This window comes from Tachysurus fulvidraco, chromosome 3 (assembly GCF_022655615.1).
Source record: "Tachysurus fulvidraco isolate hzauxx_2018 chromosome 3, HZAU_PFXX_2.0, whole genome shotgun sequence".
NCBI classification, from domain to species: Eukaryota; Metazoa; Chordata; class Actinopteri; order Siluriformes; family Bagridae; genus Tachysurus; species Tachysurus fulvidraco.
The window spans coordinates 20,520,553-20,533,581 of NC_062520.1; the positions used below are offsets into that span (position 1 = coordinate 20,520,553).

The following is a 13,029-nucleotide window of genomic DNA, read 5'->3' on the forward strand; positions in this document are numbered from 1 at the left end:
TTTATCTGATCCTATCTGCTTTGAATTTACTATGATGATCTATACTTGTGTGGTGTAATCTGATCACTTCTTTTCTCAGCTGCACTGATATACTGTCGTTTTTCTCCCACTTTTAGGTGTACGGAGCTGCTATCCAGTTCTATGAAGCATACCCACGGGAGGCTCTGTCTGAAAGGCAGCGAGTGCGACTCGGGCTGGTCAGCGTTGTGGACCGCAGACCCATCACTAACCGCACGGTGCAGGTAAAGAAGAGTGTGTGTGTGCTCTCCCACTGGCCGTTCTTCACTGTCTTCCAGAAGTTTCTCACCTTCATCTATCGCTACTCCATCTCTGGACCTCATGTGCTGCCCATTGAGAAGTGAGTGTAACATCACACATTAAAGCTTTTTTATTTAGAAATGTATATTATGCTTGCTAATTCATTGGCACTTGATTCTGTTGTAGCTTAGAGGTTGGTTTACCCCTTGTATTTCCACGGCTGCTTCAATTTTCTGCATGAGTCATGCAATTGTTGTATAATAAGAGTACAGGAATATTGATAAGGGTTTTGGAGAGGATTATAACAAGCAGCGCTCTAACAGAAGTGGGTATTGGTCTCTTTATAGGCATATCTCCAGTTTCATGCACAATGTGCCCTTTCCTTCACCACAGCGACCGCGCATTCTGGTACAGGTGAGTCTGATGCACTATGGTACATAACTGCAGGCCTTACAGCAGAACTCTGACTGGTGCATACACAAAATTCCATAATACACCAACATACTCATGCTATCAGCTACAGATTATTGTGTTAAACATTGCACACAAAGGACAAATAAGACCTGCATAGTTCTGTCAATGCTTCTGATCATTTTTTCTATGTTTCTGGAGTTGAGTGTGTGCATAAACCTCCACAGGAGTTTGACGGTATCACTGCTTAAAGACCAGGCAGTCGAGTCTCAGGGTAAAAGAGGGTTTTATGATGGCTCAGTATAATCAATAGAAGATTATCTCAATTATTTGTGATCCAAGAAAATACCAATCCTATTGCAATCAGAATCATTTATCTATTTGCATTCAGTCTACATGACATTTTATGATTCTTCAATCTATGGTGCAGGGAATAAAGCGAAATATGGTGAAGATGATATTGTGTTGATGAAGCAACAGATGGAGTTGCAACCATGTAGTGCAACTGTGTTTCATGTGCATAATCCATATACATAAAATATACTTTGTTTTTTTAACAGCTTTCTCCATATGACAACCTCCTACTGTGCCAGCCAGTGTCCTCACCATTACCACTGAGGTAAACCTGGTCCTCCTGGTTTAGCTATTTTTGTTTACCTTTGGGTTTGTTTTAAGATTTGAGATTTAAGAAATCGTAAATGTGTCTGATCTTCCTGCAGTGGTGCCAGCTTTGTGAAACTTCTGCAGAATCTGGGGCCGGAGAATGCATGTACCCTGCTGTTGGCTGTTCTCACTGAGCACAAACTGCTGCTACATTCCCTCCGGCCAGATGTGCTGACCTATGTCAGTGAAGCCCTGGTGTCGGTAAGGAGCTTCTCTTTACAACCAATATCTATTACTGTGTCTGTGTGCATGGATTAATAGTAATAATACTGAAATTAGACTACATATTTTTCTTCCACTTTTTTAATCTGGTGATATCAGCCTGTTTTGTCTCCAGGTCTTTTTTTAACTTTCTGGTTAGAAAATTTACAGCATTTAGCAGACACCCTTATCCAGAGTGACTTGCAACTGAGGGTTAAGGGCCTTGCTCAGGGGCCTAGCAGTGGCAGCTTGGTGGACATGGGGTTCGAACATTCCGATCAGTAGCCCAACACCTTAACCACTGAGCTACCACATCCCCCTTTATTAAATTAACTGAATTAATCTCTTTAACCCCCTTTCAGATGACATTTCCGTTGCGCTGGCCTTGTCCGTACATCCCACTGTGCCCACTTCGATGTGCAGATGTGCTGTGTGCCCCCATGCCCTTCATCGTGGGTGTTCACTCCAACTATTTTGACCTGTATGACCCTCCTTCAGATGTGGTGTGTGTGGACCTCGACACCAACACCATTTTCCAGTGAGTCTTTTTAACTGTCTTCCTGGCAACCGATGACACAACAGTCCAGTATGTTCAGTGCTGCGCATATGTTTAGCGTAGCATGACCATCATTGGTGCTTCTTCTAAAAAGAAAGTAGTTGTAAAACAACAGTTAAAACAACCAAGAAATGCTGAATAAAATAAATCTTTCAGATCAGAAGACAAAAAACCCTTGTCATGGAAGTCTTTACCCAGGAAACATGGAAAAATCTTGCTGAACTCACTCACTCACCTGCACAAAACCTTAGAGAAAAGTAAGTATGAAATTTAACATCATTACATAAAAGATTGTCAATACCAGTCAATATAAGTTACACCAGACAGTAAAAGGACTACTGGACAGCTTTAGGTACTAAAGGGACTAAGGAATAAAACTATTCATTATTTTCTCTCTAGTCTGTACCCCTGGTCAAGAAGAGGCAACCCTAGAGTTCTTGCTAACAGATTACGATCTGATCTATGGGCGACAAAAGCAGCTGGAGCTGGAGATCCAGGAGGTTTTCCTGCGCTTTATGAGCTGCCTCCTAAAAGGCTATCGCTCTTATCTCCTGCCCATCACCCAGGCTCCCTCTGACAGAACCACTGACTGCAGCTCCCTCTTCAATTTACAGGGTGAGCTCCCGACTTGCTCAAACTCTGTTCAATGCGTGTAATCTGTTGATGAGATAGTAGCTGATCTGCTGGCTTGTAGCTAAATTTTAGTGTCATGGAATCAGGTCTGATTTCCTGCCGTTGGTGTCACTGACCTTCATGTAGGTTAAATTCCTCACTATATATAATTGTTTCTTGTACCTTGCAAGGATGAGAAGCTCCAGTGTGGGTCAAGTCTGCACCCTTATCAGAAATTCTGATGCTTCTCTCCTTCTCAGGTTTTCTTAAGTCTCGAGACCGGACACAACAGAAGTTTTATTCCCACCTCACTAAGACTCAGATGTTCACGCAGTTTATAGAGGAGTGCTCCTTTGTCAGTGACAGACACGCCTGCCTTGAATTCTTCGATGAGTGTGTTCAAAAGGTTTGTGTCATATTTGTATTTTGTTAAGTTAAAAATTTTTAAAAAAAATTCCCCCCCTGATAAATTACATAATGTTAGAGTTTCACTCTAACCATGTTTATATCCAAACTTTTAAATGTCATTTTTCATTGTAGTTTCATAATAAGCAAACTACTTCTCTTTCTCTCTCACACCTTCACACTTCATGCTCATTTTTCTCTTCTATCTCCTATCTCTTCCTTGTGTAGGTGGATGTGGAGAAGCCTGAGGAGGTGAGGCTGATAGATCTTGATGAGGCCCACAGTGGGGAGCATACAGTGTTTATAATGCCACCAGAGGAACCTCAAGAACCTGATGGCTCTGAATGCCCTGCAAACTACAGGTTAGTTCTGACGCCGCGGAATCAAGCTATACTTCACACAGTTACAGCATATTGTATTTTCTGGTATTTAAATTGTGTTTGTGTGTTGATTCAGCTATGAGACATTTCCTGTTCTGCATCCTGAGCTGTTTGACCGGCCTCAGGATCAACTCCGTACCACAGCAAAGGGTAGTGCCCCGAGTAGTCCTGCTCCTCGCCGTACCAAACAGGTACACCTTACAAAATGATTGCAAAGATGTAGACAGCGGAATATTCTTCCACTTCTGGTTTATTTGCATAATAATTCAATAAATGCTAGACCTTTTGTAATGTTTAAGGTAAAATGATTTAGACCTTTAAGTTGACTAGAAATATAGTTGGGCATGTATTCACACACTTTTTTGTTTCTGTCTGCAGTGTTCTCTCTGTGCCCACTTCACTGTCTTTTATGTGGAGTATAATAATATAATGTCATTATTATGTCGATATGTATGTAATATCTTTGCATGCTCATTGTATTACAGGAGATCAAGCTGGCTCAGAAAAGTGCACAGAAATACTCTACAGTTCCTGACATGTGGTCCAAGTGTCTGCTTGGCCACTGTTATGGTCTTTGGTTTATCTACCTGCCCACATATGTTCGGGCCGAGAGCACCAAGGTGCGGGCACTGCACACTGCCTATGAGGTGCTCAAGCACATGGAGACACGGAAGGTGGTGCTGCCTGATGAGGTAAGACCTCATACCAACCTCTGACAACTATTATGACTGTGACAAAGCCCTTTAACATGACTCAAGGGTTTATCAAGGTCTCTCTTTATGCCCTCAGTTCAGTTTCAGCAATGTCAGTGTTGTCTCTTCTGATTTTCTCTTGCAAACAAATACTTTCATTAACTTAATTAATTAAGTGTCGTATTTTTGTATTTAATATTGGCCTCATAACATTCTTTGGTATTTTGGAATGCTTTTACAACCCAAAGCATAAATTTCAGTCTGAACTATAGTGCTTACATCAAACCATCAGTTGTACTTGACTTTATAATCCTGTGCTTGAGCCCAAGTCTGCATTCATAACCACTTGTAACTGAAACTCCCATCTGTTGTACTCTGAATAATTTCTGAATAGTTTAATCTTGTCACAGGTGCAGCGAAGAAATTTTTTATGTCCACAGTAACACGATAATGGTTTATAATGTCATTCAGTGATTTAACCGTGGGACTATGGAGTGTGGTAAGCTTAATTTTGACTGACCATCTGCAGCATTTGTGCGTTGCAGGTGTGCTACAGGATCCTAATGCAGCTGTGTGGGCAGTACGGGCAGCCCGTGCTTGCAGTCAGGGTCCTGCTGGAGATGAAGAAAGCAGGAATCATCCCTAACACCATCACATACGGGTACTACAATAAGGTTAGTTTTCCAAAAGGTGGGGTGACCTTTGATCTTTATGACTGGATTAGAGTTGATATGTTTGGTGAAAGAAATAAGCTACTCAAATGTACCACTCAGTTCCATCACTGTTTTTCAACTTGTTTTCCTTTCTTGTGTTTATAGGCTGTTCTGGAGAGCAAGTGGCCATCCACCAATCAGGGAGGTCGCCTTAGATGGGCCAAGCTTCGCAACGTTCTTTTGGCTGTGGCACAGTTCAGGCAACCAATCAAACATAGGCAAAAGAGTGACTCTGTTAGCTCAAAACAAGGTTTGTGTGCTTTGAACAGTTTAGCTCCATGAAAAATAGGGTAGCATAGCTATGGTCATACCTGAGCTTCTGATTATTTTTTTGTTCTGTAGGTAACTCCAACTGTAATCTTTTCCCTCACTCCACTCTTGTACGTCAGACCAGCTGGAGTGGTTTGAGTGAAAGTTCGAGTCATGAATCCTTGACTGGTCCCATCACTAAGAGCAACAGTCTAAGCAGTATGCGTCCTGACAGTAAGTGCCTGACAAATGCTGCTTACCTTAGTATTGCTGCATCTTGTTCAGTTTCAAAAAGATACAGACACAGAACATTTCTGTTCTGTGAATTCGAGATATCCAACAGAAATTATGCAAAGTCATTTATTTGCATAAAAAATGCATTTACACTGTCTGTATCTGTAGTACAAGGATCTAATAAAGCCAGTGTAATTGTGTTTTATTTCTCACAGAATCAATGTTAGCTAGAAAAGCAATGCTCCAAAACAAGAGCAATGATGACCCTGCCTCCCGCAAACCTCCTATTAATCCTCGTGATATGGTTACACCGTCCCCAATTCCCACTGATGACCATGTCAGAGTGCGACGGAGTGACATCTGCTTGTCCACCTTTTACAAGGAGTGTGCAGAACCAGATACAGACTGCGTGTACCAGCCGACTGAGAGAGACGGCAGGTAAAGACTCAGGAGTTAATCTAAATAATAAACTGTTCTGGTATTCATGTTTTACATTACAATACTCATAGTTTTGTAATCTGTTCAATGAACTTGTTTTTCTGTGATTTGTTTTAAATTAATGAATACCATGATTAAAATGATTTTATTGTTGCTTCATCCACCTTCAGATCTGCAGAGCAGCGGGAAACGCTAAATCGCAAGGCAGTAGATGAGAACTACAACAACGTACACTCCCCAAGTCGTGGACTGGCAGGTAAACTGCAGCAGCTTCTCACACCCACACGTCACCGCAACTCATCACGCCGTGCAGCCAGTGTGGACGAACGGCGACCTGCCGCTAACGGCCCGTCACGCAAATCATCTGAACAGAGACAGTCTCGCAAATCACAGATGGCTGAAACTCTGCTAAAAGCCAAAGAGCGACTCTACAATGCCACCTCAGAGGTCAGAGATAGCTTCACTCCAACAGTCAAATTACAAGATACAGCAGAATATAACAGTGTAAAATGCTTTACAAGTACATGTACTGACTGTCCTTTGCTTTTGTTTTTTTTTCTTTCAGAGCTCATTGTCCGTAGGTAGTGACATTGACCTGTCAGACCCTCCGAATTCTGGTTTTTCTCTCAGGAAGTCATGGGATTCTACACAGGAAGGGGTGGGGCTAGAGGTAATTTTGCAGAGAAAAAAACGTTGGTTTTATACAGAACTTCTCTTTTTTCTCCTTTTCTTTTATATATGGTTTCCTTTTGAAACAACTGACTCATATCCTGAAGTGGCAAAACCCAGACTGTTACCAATCAAGAAAATGTCACCATGTTGTCATGTCTCTTGCACTTTACCATTCCAAGACCTATTTGAATCAAAGAAGATGTTCCAATTACAATGCATTTCTAAACAATAAAAATGATTAAGAATCATTGTTTATCTTATTGGTGTTATAGTGGTTTGTGAAAATAGGGGATCTAAAGCTGGTTTCCTTGTCCAGGTATCAATGTCGAGCTGCACGCTTTGTCGGAGCTGCAACTCGTTGGTGTATGATGAGGAAATCATGGCAGGCTGGACATCCGATGACTCTAATCTTAACTCCAGCTGCCCGTTTTGCTCAGCAACATTCGTACCACTGCTTAATGCAGAGATCTGTGACCTTGGGCCTGTCGGAAGGTAATATGTCCTGAGCATACCGGCTCTTTTTTGAAGTTTTTTCTAAATTGAAAATGTGATTATTGTATCCATAGAGTGAAACATAATAAACAATAAACCAGCAGTCAAAAAATCTTGTTCGTCTTCTGGTTGTCCGACCAAAGAGATCTTGCTTTTATAGCAAAATTTTATGACAATTTCATAGCTTTTGTCATTAAGTGAACCTTGTATTCTTTTCATTTTGACATTTTAAAATCATTTCAATATATTTGGTTGCATTTGCCATAAGGCTGAAGGAACGACAGAGTATATGCAGTTTTGAAGTTTCACATTGCATGTACAGATACTTTGATCGACTAATGTGTTTCCGTTTTCTTTTTTACTGTGTGTATGTATGAACGTATTCATTACACGGAAAAGCAGTCAGTATCGCGGTAATTTGAACATGGAGGATGAGGTGGAGAGTGCTGTGAGGCCCCCTACTGGCCATGATGGTGTTCTGTATAACGGTGTGAATGAGCACGATTCCAGTTCTGAGACCAGCACATACTCTGAGAACAGCAGTAATACTCTAGTAAGACAGCATTCTCTAGTCTTTTCAAATATTCTTTTTTCAGCATGTGTATTTGATTGTCAGCATGGAAATGCTTGTGTGTGTCTAGAACTCCTCATCTTTGGGTGGCACCCCTCAGGTGACAGTAGCGTACCTGAGCCCTTTGGTCTTGCGTAAAGAACTGGAAAGTCTTTTGGAGAATGAGGGAGAAAGTGTTCTCTCTCAGGTCCAGTTACTGGACAGCCACTCCATCCTCTTCTGGAATCTGGTCTGGTACTTCACTCGTCTTGGCCTTCCTAGCAATCTCCTACAGCTGGTGCGGGCATCGCCATTAGCTTCGAAGATTTCACAGGTACCAGGGACACACACACACACATCTGCAAGGTCTATTACAGAGATTTTAGGTAATAAAGTAGATATGATTGTGTAACATTGATGCGGTGTGTTCCAGAGCTCAGAGAGCACTTCAGTAAGGGTGAGGTTACTGTGGGACACTTTGACGCCTGATACAGATTACTGGCCACCTCTCTATGTACTCTGGAGAATACACAGTAAGTAGAGTCGCATGCTTGCGGACACGATACACACAGAACTACAGAAAATTGCTTTTCCAACAGACCTGCTTATCTTTTAAGCTACAAGTAGAGGTTGCTATCTGTAACATAACAACAACCTGAATAAACAGATGGACCATCTTCAGCTAATCTTGCTGAAATATTGTATAATCATAACACAGAGGAAAAAATAAAGCATACGGGTCTAGTGCATCCAATTAGATATGAATGGTCCCTGATAGCTGTTTTGGGTACATTTTAATAATGATCCACAGTTTGATTTTATGTGTAGATTTTATGTATATATTTAACAGGCTGGATCAGAAAAAACTAGCACGAGAGCATTTTTCATATATGAGCATTCCTTGTTGTGGGCATTTACTCATCCTAAGGCATAGAATTTATTTAGAAAATATCCAGTTGAAACCTTTTTAGTGAAAACATAAAAGGAAGCAGTTCAGTATATTGTATATAGGTAAAGTTTACTATTTATTTAGGTAAAGTTTAGTATATAAGAAAGTATTATTATTTATATATACTATTTATATCGGAGTATGCTTTTATAAATAGTATAGTGCCACAAAACTGGGTTTTACAAAATGGGACAGGATTTATAAGTCTGTGCTTGAAGTCAGGAAAATGGCATTTTGCCTCTGCATCTATGTTAAGGTGGCGCTTAGCAGACAGCAAAACGCACAGATTTTTCAGCCAAAGCACCACAAGATTTTAACAAATTGACAAAATGAACAAATTGTCAAAACCAGTACAAAATAACTTGAGCTTATCTGAATTTGTAAAATGCACAAATGTCTGAAATAATTACTAAATAAAGTTTCTTTGTTAATCAGTTTATATACAAGATGAAAGCTTGACTCTGCTTGTGTTGTACACATCACTGACTGTTTCGTTTGTGTTTCGTTTCTGCCAGGTGGGGTGCCGATGCGGAACTATGCGTGGCGCAAACACAACCATCCCTTCACCCTGAGCTTCCTGGAGGAAGTCCTGCGTTGTGTCGGTATGAATGAAGTGCACAAGGCCATCACGTTCTTCCTGGACACCGTCAGCAAGCAGACAGGCCATCCCCGGATACAGAGGTGAGGAGTACAGGTTCATGCAAACAAATGTTGTGGGGATCATAGTATACTGTATAAAAACCAGCTAGAAAACAAACCCATATGTCAATGCACAGCCATCAAACATCAAAGAAATTTGCTGATCAACACTATGCTGTACATTAAGGAAAGATAAAATATTTAATATAGGAGAATGAGATTGTTATTGCACTTCAAACACATAACTCACTTGCTTTTCCTACTCACAGGAGTTTGTACAGGGAATTTCTGTTTCTGACTTTGGCTGCAATGGGCAAAGACCATGTCGGTGAGTAAACTAAAATACTCACTAAAAAATAAGAAGAGTTCTGGCCACGAGGTCACTTAACTGTCACACTGATTATGCCTCTCTGCACTCCAGCTGCTTTTGACAAGAGGTACAAGGCTGCCTACACCAGGCTGAGTAGTTCAATGGGCCGAGAGGAGCTGAAGAGAAACAGAGCTAAGCCACCAAGCCCCAAAGCTGTGGACTGCAGACGCTGTTTCCTAGTGCCCCTAGACTGCTGAGGGTTGATACATAAACACTCCTGCTTTACAGCTGGGAACCTTCTCTATCTCAGTGGCTGCCTCCTGCAATTATCTCCCAAAGACAGTTCTAACTGGGCCTTTATTTCTTCGAGTCTCACACATCTCCACATAGCAGTCAATGGACCGTTGCTCTGAAACCCTTTTTCTCCCGTCACTCTGCGGATTTTGGCACACGGTACTTGTTGCAAAACTCATTGGGCAAGATAACAATTCTCTTTGGCCACGATTTTATTTGTTTGAATTTGCCTCAGTTTATTTTAATGAGGCATGTCTTACCAGATCTTTCTATCTGTAGTACATCAGAAATTTAGACATTCACCGCTGGGCTGAGTTTTCTCTTTGCCAAGTAAGTAAACCTAGACACTGTAGTCATGCTTCAGTGGCGTTCTGGTCTATGCATCAAGTAAATCATCATTGTACCAGCATCACAATATGTACAATATGTTTTGTAGACAAGGCCTCATAATCCCATTACTCTATCAGAGTGCAGAGTGTGTGTGTGTGTGTGTGTGTGTGTGTGTGTGTGCGCGCGCGTGTGTGATTGTATCTTACGAGACAGCCTACATTTTATAACCCTTTAAGTTCCTCTCTCCTGTAGTCACTTTGCATATTAGGTCTTATTATCTTCTGCTACTTATGGTTAGCTGTGCCTGCCTCTAGCGACTAAGCTGTGAGAGAGAAACTCTGTGTGCATGAAAGCCAACAAAACGCTGGGATGAAACTTCAAACTGATGGCCAGTGAAGAGGAGGAAAGACTACGTTGTGGTACGGAATGTGTCTGGGATGTGAAGAGCATTTTGCTCTACAAACAGGAGCACAGAGGTAATGGGTATAACAGACAACCCAAAAGAGCACTGAAGACTGAACTGCCTGAGTACACTGCAGCGGAGTGGAGTATATGAACGTTTGGAACTGTGCTCTGGTAAAGACTCATAACCAAAAGACTATCTAATTGGAATTTACCTCCTTTTTTGTTTTACTTGTTTGCTGTCTGATTTTATTGTTTTAAAAAATTTGGATGTGTGTTTGAGCCTTTGTGATGTGTGTGTTCAGCTTTCAGTCACCCAGACATTTATTGATTGGGGGAAACAAAGCCTTACATTTTCTTGTGTTTAAACCTAACCTTGCTTTCCATAAACCCCTCAATCAAGGGCACGGTTATCCAGCCTCTATTGCACTGAGTTGTCTCCTCCTCCTGGACTTTTGGTTATATCCACCTAGGTAGAAGGTCTCCTTCTCATGAATTTGTTGTTTCCGCATTGAGGGGTATAGGGAAAGAAAAGGGAAAATGGTAAATCTCATGTGTAGCAGGCAGGGCAGTGGTTTAGCTGGATGGTGGTGTATTAGGGTTGTGCTAATATCAATCATTATTACACTTGTAATTCATTCACAAATCCCTGACTACAGACTCCTGCCAAACCACACTGATACCTGCTACATGAACGCTTAATGCTTTACTTTTGCTGGACTATTGAACAGCTGTATGTGTCTGTGTGCATCTGTGCCTGTTTGCGCATGTGTGTGTGTGTGTGTGTGTGTGTGTGTGTGTGTGTGTGTGTGTGTGCGCGCGTGCGTGCATTTGTGTGTTGTGCTTCTCCAGCCCTTTCTGCCTTTTGCAATATGTTTTAGGTTGTACTAATGCCCTGAGAGCCACTTACACACCTTGCTCAACCCCTTCGCACTATGTAGGACTGTATCAGTACTACAGTCAGAAACACGCCTCACTAATTTGCCTACTCGCACAACCGTCAAGTCGTAGAGTCACACACATCGTCATTAAATTCATACAGCACTGTCAGACTGAACTACAGCTCATTTAGTATCAGCAGGAGTTTTGCAATGCTAAACTGATTCTCGGATCTCTCCTCACAGTGAAACTGAGTGAGAATGAATCCTCCTCCCTGATGGCCTTATTTAGCTTCTTTCACTCTGGCTTCGGAGGGGTGTCCTTGTGTCAGTGCTTCTCACTGCATCTAAAAAATTTAATCTCTACTGCTGATCTAAAAGCATGTGGTTGATCTAATATTTCTATTGAAGATGTGTTAGATACCTGGCAATAGATGAGTGCCACGGCTGTCTGAATTCTCATCCATCACCGTGGCTTCGGATCATTTAGCAATATGGTTAATAGGAACATTCTTAGAAAAGCTGTTTTGCCAGTCTATATTACTATTGCGTCCAGCCTTATAATGTGACAACGGCCTTCACAATGTCCTTTACCTCCTCTCTCTTAAATAATTGCTATGTTTTGTGTCTGTTCTCCTTCACGCAAACTGTCTGTGACTGTTTTTTACGAGTCATAACACTTTTACTTGTCGTGTATGTTCAAAGTGGTGAAGCGCATATATGTTTCTGTGTGGGGTTATAAGTCACCTTACAATGAAGAGAGATAGAGTTTGTATGAGAGTACATGTTCCTCTGAATATGAATATTTGAAAACTAGAGGTGGAAAGCTGTGATTAATATAGCTAGAATCATTTCCGTATAGAAAGGTCATGATGATAGCAATATGTTGTGTAATGTTTAGTCTTAGGACAAAAATCAGCACTGATATTACTGTTAGTAATTAGCTACAGGTTTAAAAAAAAAGAAAGAAAAAAGACTGAACAAGTCAAAAATATATTCCTGTTCAGGAATGAAGTCCTCTTTTTTGCCCATTTGTTGTGCCGTGTTGTATAATGATGACCAGCAGGGGGCAGCATGCCAAAGGGAGTTTTGCTCAAAAAGGTCTGCAATGATTTCACTGTATTTTAATGCATCTGACTGCAACATGAGGAAATCTGAGTTAGGATAGTTTTTATTTTTTAAAATTAAATGGAAAAACAAAGGATTTGCAGAGCTATATTTAAGATGTGATGTGTTTGCTGTAGTAATTTATATAGTTGTGAGTTCTGTTGTGATTTCTTTTTTTTAATGTTGGAAAAAAAACCCCTCATGGTTGTGTTTTGTTTGATTAGAAAAATGGTGGATCGGTTTTGGCCGTGGTGTAACAGCATTCAAAGTGTGACCTGACATCATTAAAGTCCCTCATACATTACTTGTAAATATTGATGTTCAGCACTAATTAGACATTAGGTTGTTTATAGCAACGTCAAGAAAATTCTCCATCACTAAACAAGGATGTGAACCATAAACTTGATTCAATATCCGAAATGCACAGCAATAGTGAACCTTATATTAATATAAGGTTCACTATTGCTGTGCATTTCGGATATTGAATCAAGTTTATGGTTCACATCCTTGTTTAGTGATGGAGAATTTTCTTGACGTTGCTATAAACAACCTAATGTCTAATTAGTGCTGAACATCAATATTTACAAGTAATGT

At 40.8% G+C, this 13,029-nt stretch overlaps 1 protein-coding gene across 3 annotated transcripts in view; it reads left to right on the forward strand.

Moving 5' to 3' along the window:
* Positions 1 to 12,747, forward strand: part of LOC113644331 (DENN domain-containing protein 4B) — a 31,422-nt gene extending 18,675 nt beyond the window's left edge. For 2 of the 3 annotated variants that reach the window (XM_027149046.2, XM_027149047.2), the window contains exons 6-29: positions 117 to 358; positions 606 to 672; positions 1,230 to 1,288; positions 1,389 to 1,533; positions 1,896 to 2,071; positions 2,246 to 2,346; positions 2,489 to 2,704; positions 2,962 to 3,107; positions 3,335 to 3,468; positions 3,563 to 3,677; positions 3,972 to 4,178; positions 4,724 to 4,852; positions 4,997 to 5,141; positions 5,234 to 5,374; positions 5,590 to 5,812; positions 5,983 to 6,259; positions 6,378 to 6,482; positions 6,801 to 6,976; positions 7,376 to 7,529; positions 7,618 to 7,860; positions 7,960 to 8,059; positions 8,991 to 9,156; positions 9,384 to 9,442; positions 9,536 to 12,747. In XM_027149046.2, the coding sequence (XP_027004847.2) occupies positions 117 to 358; positions 606 to 672; positions 1,230 to 1,288; positions 1,389 to 1,533; positions 1,896 to 2,071; positions 2,246 to 2,346; positions 2,489 to 2,704; positions 2,962 to 3,107; positions 3,335 to 3,468; positions 3,563 to 3,677; positions 3,972 to 4,178; positions 4,724 to 4,852; positions 4,997 to 5,141; positions 5,234 to 5,374; positions 5,590 to 5,812; positions 5,983 to 6,259; positions 6,378 to 6,482; positions 6,801 to 6,976; positions 7,376 to 7,529; positions 7,618 to 7,860; positions 7,960 to 8,059; positions 8,991 to 9,156; positions 9,384 to 9,442; positions 9,536 to 9,681 (3,672 nt within the window). In that variant the 3' untranslated portion in view covers positions 9,682 to 12,747. The remainder of the gene's footprint in view (positions 1 to 116; positions 359 to 605; positions 673 to 1,229; positions 1,289 to 1,388; positions 1,534 to 1,895; positions 2,072 to 2,245; positions 2,347 to 2,488; positions 2,705 to 2,961; positions 3,108 to 3,334; positions 3,469 to 3,562; positions 3,678 to 3,971; positions 4,179 to 4,723; positions 4,853 to 4,996; positions 5,142 to 5,233; positions 5,375 to 5,589; positions 5,813 to 5,982; positions 6,260 to 6,377; positions 6,483 to 6,800; positions 6,977 to 7,375; positions 7,530 to 7,617; positions 7,861 to 7,959; positions 8,060 to 8,990; positions 9,157 to 9,383; positions 9,443 to 9,535) is intronic. The other variant, XM_027149048.2, reaches the window with a different exon arrangement.
* The last annotated feature ends 282 nt before the right edge of the window (positions 12,748 to 13,029 follow it).